Source organism: Pseudophryne corroboree, chromosome 1 (genome assembly GCF_028390025.1).
Source record: "Pseudophryne corroboree isolate aPseCor3 chromosome 1, aPseCor3.hap2, whole genome shotgun sequence".
NCBI classification, from domain to species: Eukaryota; Metazoa; Chordata; class Amphibia; order Anura; family Myobatrachidae; genus Pseudophryne; species Pseudophryne corroboree.
In genome coordinates this window covers 842,132,394-842,150,265 of record NC_086444.1, presented here as the reverse complement: position 1 = coordinate 842,150,265, position 17,872 = coordinate 842,132,394, and the positions used below count along the sequence as shown (strand labels likewise).

At 42.3% G+C, this 17,872-nt stretch overlaps 1 protein-coding gene across 5 annotated transcripts in view; it reads left to right on the top strand.

Annotated features, from left to right (window-relative positions):
- Positions 1–9,278: 9,278 nt before the first annotated feature.
- Positions 9,279–17,872, top strand: part of EPHA5 (EPH receptor A5) — a 438,408-nt gene continuing 429,814 nt past the window's right edge. For 3 of the 5 annotated variants that reach the window (XM_063919911.1, XM_063919909.1, XM_063919907.1), the window contains exon 1: positions 9,280–10,387. In XM_063919911.1, coding sequence (XP_063775981.1) covers positions 10,222–10,387 — 166 coding nt within the window. In that variant the 5' untranslated portion in view covers positions 9,280–10,221. Of the gene's footprint in view, positions 10,388–17,872 lie in introns of all 5 variants that reach the window. The other 2 variants (XM_063919908.1, XM_063919910.1) reach the window with 2 other exon arrangements.

Genomic DNA, 17,872 nt, shown 5'->3' with positions numbered 1-17,872 from the left:
GCTAGAAGCTGACTGGTCGTTATGGGCAATTCTCCACTTATCCTCTTTTGGAAGTTTTGTACATCTGCCCATTGCCTGTTGATCACATGTGACAGCAACCACTTGGCAGGGCCTTAAAGGATATCGGCAGACTCTGGTATGGGGAGTGACCTGGCTACTAGAGGGGTCGTGCCTACACCCCATCGTGTCATAAGTTATTATGGTGCATGTGGTTGCAGAGTAGCAATGCTTGCAGAAGGAGTCATGGTTTCGGCATTGTAGAGGGTGTTGTCCCTAGACAGGCCTGAATACACTGTACTCGACCCTCCTCTCAATGACCCTGCAGTATTGGGTCACATAAGTTTAAAGAGGAGACCACTACTTTAAATGAGGGTGCCCATGAGTTTATTGTAGCCAGTAGTACTGAGTAATTTTGCTTTTTTTTCTATATTTTACAGATGACCCCACACTTTCTAGCACCTGATGTGAACTTTTAGATGATTGCTCAATTTCCATTTCTGTATCGTTGCCTAAGAGGCATATATGGGATCACTCGATAACATGAAGTGCTGGACCTTCTATTGTCATTTTGTAGGCCTCTGGGATACTCCAGGGCAAGTTGGTTCTCATTTTATAAACACTTCAATATATAACTCAATATACTTAGGTTCACTCTGATAGCAGAAGAGACCTGACATGGTGGATGGCTTCTCATATATTTGCAAATGTATTTGAAGCTCTTGTATTTTATGTACACATAAATTAGCAACTCATTAATGGTTCACAGTAGTGTTCTGAGTGAGTCACACTCATTCTTAGCATTAAAGGGTGCTTTATAATAAGAATTTACTTACCGATAATTCTATTTCTCGTAGTCCGTAGTGGATGCTGGGGACTCCGTAAGGACCATGGGGAATAGCGGCTCCGCAGGAGACTGGGCACAAAAGTAAAGCTTTAGAACTACCTGGTGTGCACTGGCTCCTCCCCCTATGACCCTCCTCCAAGCCTCAGTTAGGATACTGTGCCCGGACGAGCGTACACAATAAGGAAGGATTTTGAATCCCGGGTAAGACTCATACCAGCCACACCAATCACACCATATAACTTGTGATCTAAACCCAGTTAACAGCATGATAACAGAGGAGCCTCTAGAAAAGATGGCTCACTACAGCAATAACCCGATTTTTTGGTAACAATAACTATGTACCAGTATTGCAGACAATCCGCACTTGGGATGGGCGCCCAGCATCCACTACGGACTACGAGAAATAGAATTATCGGTAAGTAAATTCTTATTTTCTCTAACATCCTAAGTGGATGCTGGGGACTCCGTAAGGACCATGGGGATTATACCAAAGCTCCCAAACGGGCGGGAGAGTGCGGATGACTCTGCAGCACCAATTGAGAGAACTCCAGGTCCTCCTCAGCCAGGGTATCAAATTTGTAGAATTTTACAAACGTATTTGCTCCTGACCAAGTAGCTGCTCGGCAAAGTTGTAAAGCCGAGACCCCTCGGGCAGCCGCCCAAGATGAGCCCACCTTCCTTGTGGAATGGGCTTTTACAGATTTTGGCTGTGGCAGGCCTGCCACAGAATGTGCAAGCTGAATTGTACTACAAATCCAACGAGCAATAGTCTGCTTAGAAGCAGGAGCACCCAGCTTGTTGGGTGCATACAGAATAAACAACGAGTCAGATTTTCTGACTCCAGCCGTCCTGGAAACCTATATTTCCAGGGCTCTGACAACGTCTAGCAACTTGGAGTCCTCCAAGTCCCTAGTAGCCGCAGGCACCACAATAGGTTGATTCAGGTGAAACGCTGAAAACCACCTTAGGGAGAAACTGAGGACAAGTCCTCAATTCCGCCCTGTCCGTATGGAAAATCAGATGAGGGCTTTTACAGGATAAAGCCGCCAATTCTGACACGCGCCTGGCCGAGGCCAGGGCCAACAGCATGACCACTTTCCATGTGAGATATTTTAACTCCACATATTTAAGTGGTTCAAACCAATGTGACTTTTGGAACCCAAAAACTACATTTAGATCCCAAGGTGCCACTGGAGGCACAAAAGGAGGCTGTATATACAGTACCCCTTTCACAAACGTCTGAACTTCAGGGACTGAAGCTAGTTCTTTTTGGAAGAAAATTGACAGGGCCGAAATTTGAACCTTAATGGACCCCCATTTCAGGCCCATAGAGACTCCTGTTTGCAGGAAATGTAGGAATCGACCTAGTTGAAAATTCCTCCGTCGGGGCCTTACTGGCGTCGCACCACGCAACATATTTTCGCCAAATGCGGTGATAATGTTTTGCGGTTATATCTTTCCTGGCTTTGATCAGGAAAGGGATGACTTCATCCGGAATGCCTTTTTCCTTCAGGATCCGGCGTTCAACCGCCCTGCCGTTAAACGCAGCCGCGGTAAGTCTTGGAACAGACAGGGTCCTTGCTGGAGCAGGTCCCTTCTTAGAGGTAGAGGCCACGGATCCTCCGTGAGCATCTCTTGAAGTTCCGGTTACCAAGTCCTTCTTGGCCAATCCGGAGCCACGAATATAGTGCTTACTCCTCTCCATCTTATAATTCTCAGTACCTTGGTTATGAGAGGCAGAGGAGGGAACACATACACTGACTGGTACACCCACTGTGTTACCAGAGCGTCTACAGCTATTGCCTGAGGGTCCCTTGACCTGGCGCAATACTTGTCGAGTTTTATAAACATGTGGAAGACTTCTGGGTGAAGTCCCCACTCTCCCGGGTGGAGGTCGTGTCTGCTGAGGAAGTCTGCTTCCCAGTTGTCCACTCCCGGAATGAATACTGCTGACAGTGCTATCACATGATTTTCCGCCCAGCGAAGAATCCTTGCAGCTTCTGCCATTGCCCTCCTGCTTCTTGTGTCACCCTGTCTGTTTACGTGGGTGACTGCCGTGATGTTGTCCGAATGGATCAACTCCGGGTGACCTTGAAGCAGAGGTCTTGCTGAGCTTAGAGCATTGTAAATGGCCCTTAGCTTCAGGATATTTATGTGAAGTGATGTCTCCAGGCTTGACCATAAGCTCTGGAAATTCCTTCCCTGTGTGACTGCTCCCCAGCCTCGCAGGCTGGCATCCGTGGTCACCAGGACCCAGTCCTGAATGTGCGGCCCTCTAGAAGATGAGCACTCTGCAACCACCACAGGAGAGACACCCTTGTGCTTGGTGACAGGGTTATCCGCTGATGCATCTGAAGATGCGACCCAGACCATTTGTCCAGCAGGTCCCACTGGAAAGTTCTTGCGTGGAATCTGCCGCATGGGATTGCTTCATAGGAAGCCACCATTTTTCCCAGAACCATCTCATTGATGTACTGAGACTTGGCTCGGTTATAGGAGGTTCCCGACTAGCTCGGATAACTCCCTGACTTTCTCCTCCGGGAGAAACACCTTTTTCTGAACTGTGTCCAGGATCATCCCTAAGAACAGAAGACGAGTCGTCGGAATCAGCTGCGATTTTGGAATATTGAGAATCCAATCGTGCTGCCGCAACACTACCTGAGATAGTGCTACACCGACCTCCAACTGTTCCCTGGATCTTACCCTTATCAGGGAATCGTCCAAGTAAGGGATAACTAAAATTCCCTTCCTTCGAAGGAGTATCATCATTTCGGCCATTACCTTGGTAAAGACCCGGGGTGCCGTGGACCATCCATACGGCAGCGTCTGAAACTGATAGTGACAGTTCTGTACCATAAACCTGAGGTACCCTTGGTGAGAAGGGTAAATTGGGACATGAAGGTAAGCATCCTTGATGTCCCGAGACATCATGTAGTCCTCTTCTTCCAGGTTCGCAATCACTGCTCTGAGTGACTCAATCTTGAATTTGAACCTCTGTATGTAAGTGTTCAAAGATTTTAGATTTAGAATCGGTCTCACCGAGCCGTCCGGCTTCGGTACCACAACAGTGTGGAATAATAACCCGTTCCCAGTTGCAGGAGGGGTACCTTGATTATCACCTGCTGGGAATACAGCTTGTGAATGGCTTCCAAAACTGTCTCCCTGTCAGAAGGAGACATCGGAAGGATCCAGGGGTCTACTTGCGAGTGAGCCCACTGCGCGCTGAAATTCATTGAGACGGGCCCCCACCGTGCCTGATTCTGCTTGTAAAGCCCCAGCGTCATACTGAGGGCTTGGCAGAGGCGGGAGAGGGTTTCTGTTCCTGGGAACTGGCTGATTTCTGCAGCCTTTTTCCTCTCCCTCTGTCACGGGGCAGAAATGAGGAACCTTTTGCCCGCTTGCCCACGAAAAGACTGCGCCTGATAATACGGCGTCTTCTCATGTTGAGAGGCGACCTGGGGTACAAACGTGGATTTCCCAGCTGTTGCCGTGGCCACCAGGTCTGAAAGACCGACCCCAAATAACTCCTCCCCTTAATAAGGCAATACTTCCAAATGCCGTTTGGAATCCGCATCACCTGACCACTGTCGTGTCCATAACCCTCTACTGGTAGAAATGGACAACGCACTTAGACTTGATGCCAGTCGGCAAATATTCCGCTGTGCATCACGCATATATAGAAATGCATCTTTTAAATGCTCTATAGGCAATAATATACTGTCCCTATCTAGGGTATCAATATTTTCAGTCAGGGAATCCGACCACGCCAACCCAGCACTGCACATCCAGGCTGAGGCGATTGCTGGTCGCAGTATAACACCAGTATGTGTGTAAATACCTTTTAGGATGCCCTCCTGCTTTCTATCAGCAGGATCCTTAAGGGCGGCCATCTCAGGAGAGGGTAGAGCCCTTGTTCTTACAAGCGTGTGAGCGCTTTATCCACCCCAGGGGGTGTTTCCCAACGCACCCTAACCTCTGGCGGGAAAGGATATAATGCCAATAACATTTTAGAAATTATCAGTTGTTATCGGGGGAAACCACGCATCATCACACACCTCATTTAATTTCTCAGATTCAGGAAAACTACAGGTAGTTTTTCCTCACCGAACATAATACCCCTTTTTGGTGGTACTCGTATTATCAGAAATGTGTAAAACATTTTTCATTGCCTCCATCATGTAACGTGTGGCCCTACTGGAAGTCACATTTGTCTCTTCACCGTCGACACTGGAGTCAGTATCCGTGTCGGCGTCTATATCTGCCATCTGAGGTAACGGGCGCTTTAGAGCCCCTGACGGCCTATGAGACGTCTGGACAGGCACAAGCTGAGTAGCCGGCTGTCTCATGTCAACCACTGTCTTTTATACAGAGCTGACACTGTTACGTAATTCCTTCCAACAGTTCATCCACTCAGGTGTCGACCCCCCAGGGGGTGACATCACTATTACAGGCAATCTGCTCCGTCTCCACATCATTTTTCTCCTCATACATGTCGACACAAACGTACCGACATACAGCACACACACAGGGAATGCTCTGATAGAGGACAGGACCCCACTAGCCCTTTGGGGAGACAGAGGGAGAGTTTGCCAGCACACACCAGAGCGCTATATATATACAGGGATAACCTTATATAAGTGTTTTTCCCCTTATAGCTGCTGTATCTTTAATACTGCGCGTAATTACTGCCCCCCCTCTCTTTTTTAACCCTTTCTGTAGTGTAGTGACTGCAGGGGAGAGCCAGGGAGCTTCCCTCCAACGGAGCTGTGAGGGAAAATGGCGCCAGTGTGCTGAGGAGATAGGCTCCGCCCCCTTATCGGCAGCCTTATCTCCCGTTTTTCTATGTATTCTGGCAGGGGTTAAATTCATCCATATAGCCCAGGAGCTATATGTGATGCATTTTTTGCCATCCAAGGTGTTTTTATTGCGTCTCAGGGCGCCCCCCCCCCCCCAGCGCCCTGCACCCTCAGTGACCGGAGTGTGAAGTGTGCTGAGAGCAATGGCGCACAGCTGCAGTGCTGTGCGCTACCTTGTTGAAGACAGGACGTCTTCTGCCGCCGATTTTCCGGACCTCTTCTGTCTTCTGGCTCTGTAAGGGGGCCGGCGGCGCGGCTCTGGGACCCATCCATGGCTGGGCCTGTGATCGTCCCTCTGGAGCTAATGTCCAGTAGCCTAAGAAGCCCAATCCACTCTGCACGCAGGTGAGTTCGCTTCTTCTCCCCTTAGTCCCTCGATGCAGTGAGCCTGTTGCCAGCAGGTCTCACTGAAAATAAAAAACCTAAAACTAAACTTTTCACTAAGCAGCTCAGGAGAGCCACCTAGTGTGCACCCTTCTCGTTCGGGCACAAAAATCTAACTGAGGCTTGGAGGAGGGTCATAGGGGGAGGAGCCAGTGCACACCAGGTAGTTCTAAAGCTTTACTTTTGTGCCCAGTCTCCTGCGGAGCCGCTATTCCCCATGGTCCTTACGGAGTCCCCAGCATCCACTTAGGACGTTAGAGAAAAGTGTTTTCATTTTTAGACGTTTTCTTTAACTCCTCCTTGGATGAACCAATAAAGTCTAGTATTATTGAACTAATTGGCAACTTTCTTGATGGGTTTGCAGAAAATAAGAAGAATTAGGTTGTTTGGCAATAAAGATTACCAATCTCGTGTCAGTAAGGGGCCAATTTATTAAGACCACTTAAATCATGAGTAATCTACACTTTCCTCAAGATTTTAATTTTCAGGGCAATAGTCTGACTCATGAGAGATCAGAGATGTTTCTTACTCTTGACTATGTTTCATGGAGTCTGGCCCCATTGGCTAATGCCATCTTCAGATGGTATTAGCCACTTTGTGTCAATGGAGGCATTCTGGCAGGAGACAGAGCTTGTGTTTCCTCCCCTGCAGCCTTCATACTGTACTCCTTTCTCAATATATATGGTAAATGACATTGTTATGCTCGTGCAGTCTCAGAAAAGACAGTGAAGATATAGCAGTAACAGGTCCCTATAAATGTGTATTCGAATCTGTAACCTAAGGAGAAAGGTCTCCAAGTAGACCCTGCAATTAGTCTGTATAAAGAAAAGTATTCTCCACTCCAGGAACACTTATAAACTGCATACTTACATCCACCTGGGATTGTGTCTATGGGGTTTTTTCATCAACCCTTAATTTCTACAAAAGAAGTTGAAACTTAACATTTTAAAATTAAGCGTCAGGGCCATTAATTATAAAGGTAATGCAGGAGATGTCACGGATATCCAAGTTCACACATGCACAGTAGCACTACTGAGTCAGACTGGACAGTGCTAAGTTTCACTGCTAAAGTAGCGATGAAGGGATTCGCTGAAACAGGTGATCTCCGGAGCAACTATTTCCACATCGGAGCAAAGTTGAATTGCTCTGGTGATTTTGTATCTGCCGCTGCTACTCACAGTGAGTTGCATACTTATTTATCGGTAAATATTTGCGGTTAACCTCCGAAAATGGGTATATTCGGGGACTAAGCCACATATTCAATGATAAATGGGCCCCTTTATTACCACTTTCACACCGCACAAATAACCCGGTATCGACCCAGCATATTGCTGGGTCGACACGGGTCAGTGTGCGGTATGAAAGTGCCTTGTCAGATTTCCCAGGTTGCCTGACCCGGTAATTCAACCCGGGTTATAAGCAGTGTTATTCCTGGGTTTAATACCGGGTCAGTGGTTCTGTAAACGGATTCCCGGGTAGAGCCAGTCCGGGACCCGTTTACAAGATAGGGAGAGGCGGCGCTGAGATGAGCTCATCTCACAGCGCCGCCCCTGCTGCCGGCTCCACCCTCCACCGCTATGGCAACCGACTCGGCATATTGCAGGGTCTGGAAGCCATCAGAAAGAGGTAGGAGAGTCTCCAATGCCGGATACCACCCGGGAATGACCCATTTCCAATTCCCGGGTGGGATCCGGCATTAGCGATGTGAAAGGGGTATATGAGAGTAAGGTGTTTGTCCTATTGATAATCACAGTGCAACAGACATGGCTCTCATACATGATTCACATTCATGGGTATTACTCCAAACAGAATTCTAGTCACTATCCCTAGTGTATTTTTAGATACATTTTATAAGTGTTGCCATCAGGGTCGAAGAATGATCTTAAATACTTAAAATTCTAGATGAGGTTTTTTGATAATTAATAAAATAATTTGAAACGTTGTGTTCTAAACAATATGGTTGGTAATACTAGCAAGTGCTGTAACAAACTTTAAACCTTTTCTTTGAGCTTAAGTACACTGTCTAACATTATGTTTCCTGGATAATACAATCAATTTTATAAGTTACACTATCGTCAGCACAATATAAAAATGGAATCCAAAAAATCTTTAAATAGCAGCACCAATGATTTACTTATCATTAAACATCTTTTGCAGCACACTTTGGTGGTCATTCCGAGTTGTTCGCTAGCTGTTTTCGGTCGCGGCGCAGCGGTCAGGCAAAAAAATGGCACTTCTGCCGCGACGTACTTTCACAACAGCCGATGCAGTTTCAAACAAGGTCTAGCGACGCTTTTCAATCGCACTGCTGGCCGCAGAGTGATTGACAGGAAGTGGGTGTTTCTGGGAGGTAACTGATCGTTTTCGGGGAGTGTGTGGAAAAACGTAGGCGTGTCAGATACAAACGCAGGCGTGCCTGGGGAAACGCAGGTGTGGCTGGCCGAACGCAGGGCGTGTTTGTGACGTCAAAACAGGAACTAAACAGTCTGAAGTGAGAGCAAGCTAGGAGTAGGTCTCGAGCTGCTTAGAAACTGCACAATCTTTTTTTGTAGCAGCGCTGCGATCCTTTCGTTCGCACTTCTGCTAAGCTAAGATACACTCCCAGAGTGCGGCGGCTTAGCGTTTGCACGGCTGCTAAAAACAGCTAGCGAGCGAACAACTCGGAATGAGGGCCTTTATTTCTCTGGCTAATGCCGTTGACAAACAACTGTTTTACATTCTGGAAATATAAATATGGTATAAAGACTTACTGTATCTCTAAAAGAAGTGGATACATATTTAACAGCTTTTTTAAATCTACAATAAGTCTGTAAGTCTTGAGTCTGTAAAAATGTTTCTAAATAAGGAGTCCATGTTTTAAGACTGAAGCAAAGACACTACTTAAAGTTGGAAAGCACCAGTCAGTGCATTTTCCAGGGTGATGTTTTGCTGGCAGCAGAGATCAGATATCATCAGCTCACAAGGAAGTATTATATTCCATGTAGACTGACAATAGCTATTTATCACGCAGATTCTTCTCCTTATTATGTGAGATTGCAAGTGACCAGCGTCAGGCTGTGACTGTGTTGTTTTGCTTCCCTTTGGCAGTGGTGTTATTGTCCTGGTACAAGGCTGAGCAGAGTGTGACTGCTGAGTGCATGGTCTGTGTTTTGCAAAGCACAGGGGGGGCGGCAGCAGGCGCTGACTGTACCCTGATCAGTCACACACACATACATACACGCACATACATACATACATACATACATACATACATACATACATACATACATACATACACACACACACACAGCACACGGAGGCTATCACAGGAGACTGCTGCCATTCACTCCCATCCAGAGGTGCTGAGGACACGACGGTTCCGAGAGTGCTGGCACAGGCGGAACTTCACTCTCCCTCCTCTCTTTTGTACTCAGCAGTGTGTCCCTGCCAGCTGACTGACTGATGTGTGAGCTACATGCTGGGTGCTCACTGCTTGTCATCCATTGCTGTCTGCAGCTGTAACATCTCCCCATCCTGTCACCTTACAGAAAGCGTGTCTGTGCAGTCTCCCTCTTCCCATGCCTCTCACATGCCAGCCCAGGTGCATGTCACTCAGTGCCCTGTCAGTGTGATGTCCTTGTATGCTGCTCACCTCGATATGGGCATCACTGCTAGTTGCAATCTCCCCAGTGCTCAGTGCCAGCCCCCTCACCTCCTCTCCCCCTGCCCAGCACACCACATTGCTGCCTAACCCCTGACTATTGCTGGGAATAAGTGTGCGGGGGGCTAGTCCTGTCACCTCCCTCACCCACCACCCCCATCATCCGGTCCCGCCGCCACCTCATCATCCGCTCTGCTCAGCAATCACACAGACGTCCAGAGTGCTGAAGAGGAGAGGCGGAGGAGGCACCGGGGCTATCTGTAGGGGAGGAGGAGGAGGCACCGGGGCTATCTGTAGGGAAGGAGGAGGCAGGAGAGGGGGGACCTCACACCTGATCACATCTCAGCAGAAGGAACCAGACCCGGCTGCAGGGAGGGACAGGGGACAACTTCATCAGCTGCCGGATCTATCACCGTGATCCCAGGACCGGGCTCACTGAGACAGCCACACAGCCGTGCTTAAGGTTTCCTGCTGCCAGGAGTCCCCGGTGCGGGAAGATGCTGCATGCCCCTGATGCCAGCCTTGGTGCCGGACTGCCCTGGTTTAATAGTGGATCTTCCTGGTCTGTTGGTACCTGGGGGGGATTTGGCACTCATCTAACCCTGTGGATATGGCTCATCACCTGCAGCAAGTGGAGGACCATGGCCAGCCCCAGCAATGAGGGTAAGGCTAAGCCTGCATCCTTCTAACAGCATCACTCTCTGCCAGCCGAAGCTAGCAATCATATCATATATACATGTAGGAACAGTCAAACAGATGATAAAAGTGTGCGACAAGACTGATTTGCAGCATTTCTTACCATATGTGCTGCATCCATACTGTGCCATTCATCCTGTTTTGCCAACCATCACTACTTAGAGCAATGTAGAGGGGGGCATACATGGCATTACATACCAGAACTGCTGCTTATCAGTCATTCACTTGGACAACTAGTGTTTTATGCTTCTTAGACTAAAGACATTTTATTATACAGGCTATATACAAAAATGTATCAAATTCTACATGGTCCTGTATATTGAGAATAGATATAACTGATTATGTAGAATATGTGCACAGGGCATTGTGTGTGTGTGTGTGTGTGTGTGTGTGTGTGTGTGTGTGTGTGTGTGTGTGTGTGTGTGTGTGTGGAGGGGGGGGGGGCGGAAGGGGGGGGGCATTGGTCCCACTGTCATTACATAAGCAGTTTTACCATTGATGCTATATAACTTCCTCGTTATTCAGAAACTTGGTAACATTTTTACAATCTATTTCCCTTAAATCACAGTGTGAGTACAGTGCTGGATGCTTGGGAAAGATGACTCCAGGACAGTGTTGTTCAACGGATTCTGTATTCCGTCATGTTCTCCAGCTGTTTGATTATATTATTTCATTTTCCCAGAGAAAAAATCTATTATAACTAATCAATATACTTACATATATGTCACTCACATTACTGCATTATATACCGGCATACAGTACTGCTAAACGAATACTATATACATAAAATAAAAATACCAATTGGTCACTGTATTGCTGTATTGGTCACTGTAGTATATGAGTTCACCAATGCAATATTATGCTGTGCAGCTTTGGTAATATTGTGGAGGAGATAAGAATGTAGTTGACTTTTGGGTCAGAGCAGTGCTGAAGGGTTTATGCTGATGTCTTGTTAGGAAGTTGCTCCTTGAGCGTTGGAAATGAGTCAAGAGCTATGGAAGTCCCTGATTTTATTAGATTACTATTGCTAGGGTGCAAACTACTTCAATCATTTATCTTTGTGTAGATCATGCTTGTAGCAGGGTTAGTCATGACAGGAAAGGGAAGGCAACTGAATGGTGGTCAATCAAAGGAGAATAAGGAGAACATTTACTAAAATGTACAATGGACTGCAGACTGATAGATGCTATACAGCAGGGTCATTACTTATCTCAGTCTATTTTTATAACACCCTTATTTCTACACTACAAAATACAGGTGTGGAAATGTAAGCTGGAAGACAATCAGAATATGTTAGAATTCAATGTAATGCAGTTATGCAGTATAATATTTTTTTTAAATTAAAATAAATTGTGGATATTATAGGTTATATCGGTATAGAAAGAATATTGTATGTATAATCTCTCTGTCATAGACATTCATTATGTATGCATAATATACTGCGTTGTATTAAGTTAAGTTTGGCACCATCAGTTCCCCCTACAGTTCATTGTAGTGAAAATATTTCAGCCATAAATGAAATACTACATACATGACCTTTTCAATTCTTCATGAAAATAACTTTATCCATAGTCATTATCTGATTAATTAAGACAAGAACTGAAGTCACATAGGTCTGAAATGGGATTTTGCCCGAGTGTGTGCAGCACAATTCATTAACCAAAACCATGGCTATAATGAAAATTGCATGATACATTTGTTTGCAAAAACATATATGGTAGTAGAGATCATTTGCAAAAATGTATACAACTATTCTAATCTAAAAAAAATCTTACAGTACTTGTTGAGTTTGGAGACTCTTCCATTCTATCAGACACTTAAACCATCCATAGAAGTGGAGAACTTTAAAAAATAACTGTAAGGTGTGTATATACAGGTATGTGCACCTTAATCAACAAGTTCATATTGGCATTCCCTAAACGTCTTAAAATAGATAAATAGTAAATACAACAACAACAACAAAAAATCAACAGTAATAAGTACATTTTAAAAGTTTTTAACTGGTTGTAATCAATCCAACAAATTCATGTTTTACTGCATTTTGTGTCAATTGATGGAATTCTATTTTTATTGATTATTTTGATAACAGTACATAATATGATTGAACCAATTTTTATTTAAAAAGTAGGAAACCTTGAAATATTTAAACATTTCTTATAGAATAATACGTTTTGTACTAATGTTTGTGTATAGTTATTTCAGAAAGATCAAGATAATGGGAGACTCCAGATGAATGGCACATTGGGCTAATACAGTATGAGCTAATTTCTAGGTTTGGCGTGTGTGATATGGACTTAGACAATAGGTTATGATTGCTATGGTAGGAGCACTTTGTTGGGACAGTTTGTGATTCTAGACAATAGCAACAATTTTCATTCTATGTCATCCCAAAATAAAGTATCAATCAGTATGTTTTATAGAAAAAATCCTTTATTTACTTGTTTGACAAAAAACATATTTGATCCTATGCATTTACAGCAATTCATAACAAATCTAATCATCGATATACAATATAGCAATGATCTACAATAACATAAATATTTTCCTTATTGAGAAACTATAATATCGCACATGTACCAGAGTCACAATAGAATTATCCTTTCAGTCAAACATGTGACCTTTTTGTTACATGTTATAAACAAAATTATGAGGGAGGAAAACCAAAAAAGTGTTGTGTGACTATATTGGGGCCATCTCTGATTGGATTGCTCACATAATCCATGCATCACCAATGGTTGGCTGTACTGTAGATGACCAAACTGGTACATTCATCAAAACTCGAGTGCGTAAAATTAGGCAACAAAGCTGATACTTCCACCAATTTCCAGGGTACTAGAGATTGACTCTAAAACTGGACATAAATAGACGCATGTCTTTTACAGTAATTATGATAGCTACTTTCAGTTGCCTATGGAATTATATATAAATAAAACCTAATAGATCCATATAAGCATCTAGGGAAATTGAGATTCAGGTTAAAAACTTCACAGAACAGGAAGACAAACTAGGCCCATGTTTCCTTATAATAAGCCTTATATCTCGAACAGCAAACCTGTACCATGTCATTTATTTTTCTAATCTCTACTGAAGGCGTCTTTTTTCTTACCGTACTTACAAATGAAACAGTAAATAAATATATATATATATATATATATATATATATATATATAACATTTTTAATTAGAAGTGTCCAAATGGCAGAGGCCTCTATCAGTATCATCTCTAGAAATGGAGGACAACTAACAGCATTGGTAGGCATGAATAATCCATGCTAAGACCATCACCTCTGTGCTACGGTAGATCAAACTACAGGACAAAACTAAATCTTACACTGGGTGGGTGTAAAAGAATACCCAATCAGAACATTAAATTTAAAATGTATCTTAAATGTTTCTTTGAGAAATATGGATATAACCTACAGTACAATGTTTTACCTCTTAGAGGTGTTTTGGTGAGAATACTTGCACAAAAAGTGTACTAGGTAAAGCTGGAAAGCTTAGCATAACATTACCTTCAAATATATTAAAGTAATACATGTGAAGATGATGGCTAAATTTTTAATTTTTTTAAAATTATTATTATATTGTACTGATAGCGCTCAGGGCATGTTTTACAACTAATTTATACTTTTACAAGTATACGTAACAGCTTGGTAGTGAGTGATGTGGAAAGCAACCTATCAGTATACTCTACCTAGAAAGAACTGTTTTTTAGAATTACTATATGGTTTATATATAATTAAAAAATATCCAAAAATCTGATTTAATAACTGCATTTAAAATGTAAAAAAAATTCATGCAGCCGTAATGTACTTTTGCATAAGATGTCATGACATGTTTCTCTATTTTTCAATTGTGTATATGAGCATAAACTTTTTAACAGCATTGTTCAATATTTTAGTGCATGACAGTAGTAGTAGTAGTAGTAGTAGTAGAAGAAGTAGTAGCAGAAGTGATAAAAATAATATGTATAGTAATGATAAAACATAAGTGATATTAAAATATATTATTATTTGTTTGTTATATATCCTTACATTATTTGATTGATTTGACAGGGTTTTTTTTTTTTTTATGTCAATGCGAGTTTAGATGGCTACAACTAAGTGCATAAAGTGAATGGTGTTAAATGATTAGATATTTCTTAAATGTGTATGTATAGTTGGGTGCATGCGTTTTTGATTACTATTTAACTAGCAGTGACTTTTAACAATATGAGTAGCAAAAGCATAATACAGTGCATAAAAACTAAAATCAAATGACTATTTGCCAGACATTAGTGTGAGACTTGTAGTATTGGAGAGTAAGGATAAGTCACATTTTCAGAATTGTTCTACGTAATAGTCACCTCAATTTGCATTTGGCTACAAAATGTTACACATTATGTTGCTGGAAATTGGCCTTAAGTGTGTATCAGTCCTACCCCAACCACACCGCACAGCAGATGTTAATGACAGTCATCGTTCAATTCTATTCATATACTGTCAGATCATATTTGCTGTGCACAATGACAAAGCAAAGGAGGAACTTGAAGATTGTTTTAAAAAAACTTTGAAACTTTGCAAACAGAACTGCAAACCTTGATTCACATGAAACTCAACTCTATAATAATACTCATATTATTACAATACATGTCTTAATGTCTTATTTTCATATTATACTCTAGAAAAATATTATTATTTGTAGTTTAATTTATTTCATATATAATAAAATAATAAAAATGTATTTTTTTGTTAAAATAATGTATCACATTACATTTGGTACCACTAATAAAAACAAGCTGAATGACATTAAAACTAAAATCGTCACTAAAAGTCATATGGTAAATATAGTTGTTATATAATACACACAAAAGATAACTTTTGATCTTTTTTTCATACCCAGATGGTAAAGGTAAATCCTGTAGGCTAGAAGAATTAATACTGTAACCAAACCAGTCATGGTTTTAACAACGTCACTTTGATGAGCTACCTTAGAATATTGTTTGACAAGATTCAAACAGACAAACAATGGCATGATAGGCTGGAAGTCACAACATATGTGTGAGATGATGTATAGAATTACAGGGTGGAACTGCATTTTTGAGTCTTTCAAATGGGTTTTTACAAATCAGAATTGAATGAACACAATAAACTACTATAACTCAACAAAATCACTTTTATGATATAAAACCAGTTATTTTGTGATTTTACCCACTTTAGTGCCTAAAGGGATGTCACTGTATTAGGGCCCATCTGGAACTAATGAGGTTAAGTAAAATCCCTATGTTACAAAACTCCCAACTAAGCCTATTCTTTCTCTCTTAAACCATGCAGCACAAAAGCTGTCCCTTTTACTGCCAACGTCTGTGCCCCTTTTGACCCTTTCCTGCTAAAAACAGAAGATAACAAAGCATAGGGGGTAGGCACATGAGGCCAGACATTTCAGAAATTGTTTGAGGCTTTCTGCTGTTTTTGAAAGAATAAAAACGTGAAACCTTTATTATGGTAAATAGCTCATGCATACTGGTGAAAGAAATAGGCCTACAATAATTTGATGACTTCCTCTGTGATACAGAGTCTATTATAAAAGATCTGGTTTTTCATAACTACGTATTTATTGTGGTTTTATTTTATTTAAAAGAAAAAAGTATCTATCTATCTATCTATCTATCTATCTATCTATCTATCTATCTATCTATCTATCTATCTATCTATCTGTCTGTCGAGCAGAAATGGTGTAATATATTTTAAAAACAGGATTTGGTTGGATTAATCAAAACTGCGTAACTAAATGTGAGTATAGGATACTATACATGGATCTACTCTCAATTCCTTGCCGTATTTACAGTATTGATCAATGAGAACAGACAAATGGTGCCTAAATGGGTAGAAAAACAAAAAAAGTTTCTACTTTGGTAAAACCGTTTGCGTTAATATTTCTAATTAAATAAAGGCTGATTGCACACAACGTTGGTGGTAGGAGGATTTAGTGCTGCTTGATAGAGCACTCATATGGATATAGATCCTGACTCACATACTGGAAATTACATGCCAGTCACATGGTGATGCACTTCCACCCATTATTTCAGTGCGAGAAACCAACATTATTCACTACTGTATGTGTTTCATTCAGCATCATCATGCCCTGATGCTTTTTAGAATTTAACTATATAGTTTTATTTCATCTAACAAAATCAATTTGTACTTTCCCTGCTTGCTTCTTTTTATCATTTTATACACATGGTCCATTGCTGCTTTAGACTTAATTAGTGTTACAGGACTGATTATCAATTTTATATTTGTAGTCTTTTAACACTACCAACAGGCTTTTCTTTTGTTTAGCGCACTCACATGGATTTTTTATAATAGTCAAGTACAAAATATTACTGCATTAACACACACACACACGCGCACACACACACACACACGTATGTATATTAGAAAGAATATGGCTATGATACCTTTCCCTCCCCTTTCATATTTCATAGTCTTATGGCCCCCTTACATAAGCAATTTATTGTTTCAATTCCCCGATCCAATGATGACTCAGTTGAGGAATCAGGAACATTAAACAGTTTAAAAATCCCGATTCCCCGATCCCGACCATTTTCCATTGGGTTCGGGGTATTGATAATTTTTATCATGTTTAATTCCCCGACGGATTGCTAATCATCGCTGGATGCCATACAGCAGATCCAGTCAGTGGGTCGGCGGTGACAGCAGGTCAGGAAATCACAGCTGCAGATGTATGGGGGCTGTAAGTTTATGAAATTATTACCACTGACCAACAAAAATACTTTGTGGTATGAGATGAAAAATAAATAAATAGCTTTAACGTGTTTTCTTAGTTAATGGCAAATAAAAATAAAACTATAAATTATTACAAACTTATATGTCCTTTCACTAATATACACTTAAATGCAGAGCTTCCAAACAAGACCTTTAACAGGGTTGGGGATGAAATTGCGGCGGCCAGGATCCTGGAGGTCAGTCTACCGACACTGGGATCCCGACCGCCAGAATGCGGTGCGAGTGCTAGAAAGCCCTTGTGGGCTTGGTGGCTCGCTGTGCTCACCACAGGTTCTATTAATGCTCTACGAGTGTCGTAGACACCCATGAGTGGGAATAGCCCTGGCGCAGCTGTCGGCATTCTCGGCGATCGGGATCCCAGGGTTGGTATTCTGACCACCGGGATCCTGACCACCAGGATATTAACTACATCCCCTTTAACATGATGGGCAGGGTCCAATAAAAGGAAATCTGGTTACTGAAAAGCACCAAGGATAAAAAACTATTTCAAAGACTTTCACTATCCACTGAAGTACTAGTCCACCCCAAAGAAAGGCAGAAAATATGACATAACTTACTTTCTTTAGAACAGGTCTTCCTCCTAAATTTGAGCACCTGTACAGCACTCATTAGAGAGTTCACCAAGAGGCCTATGGCACCTCTGACAGAGTTTCAGTCTACCATGG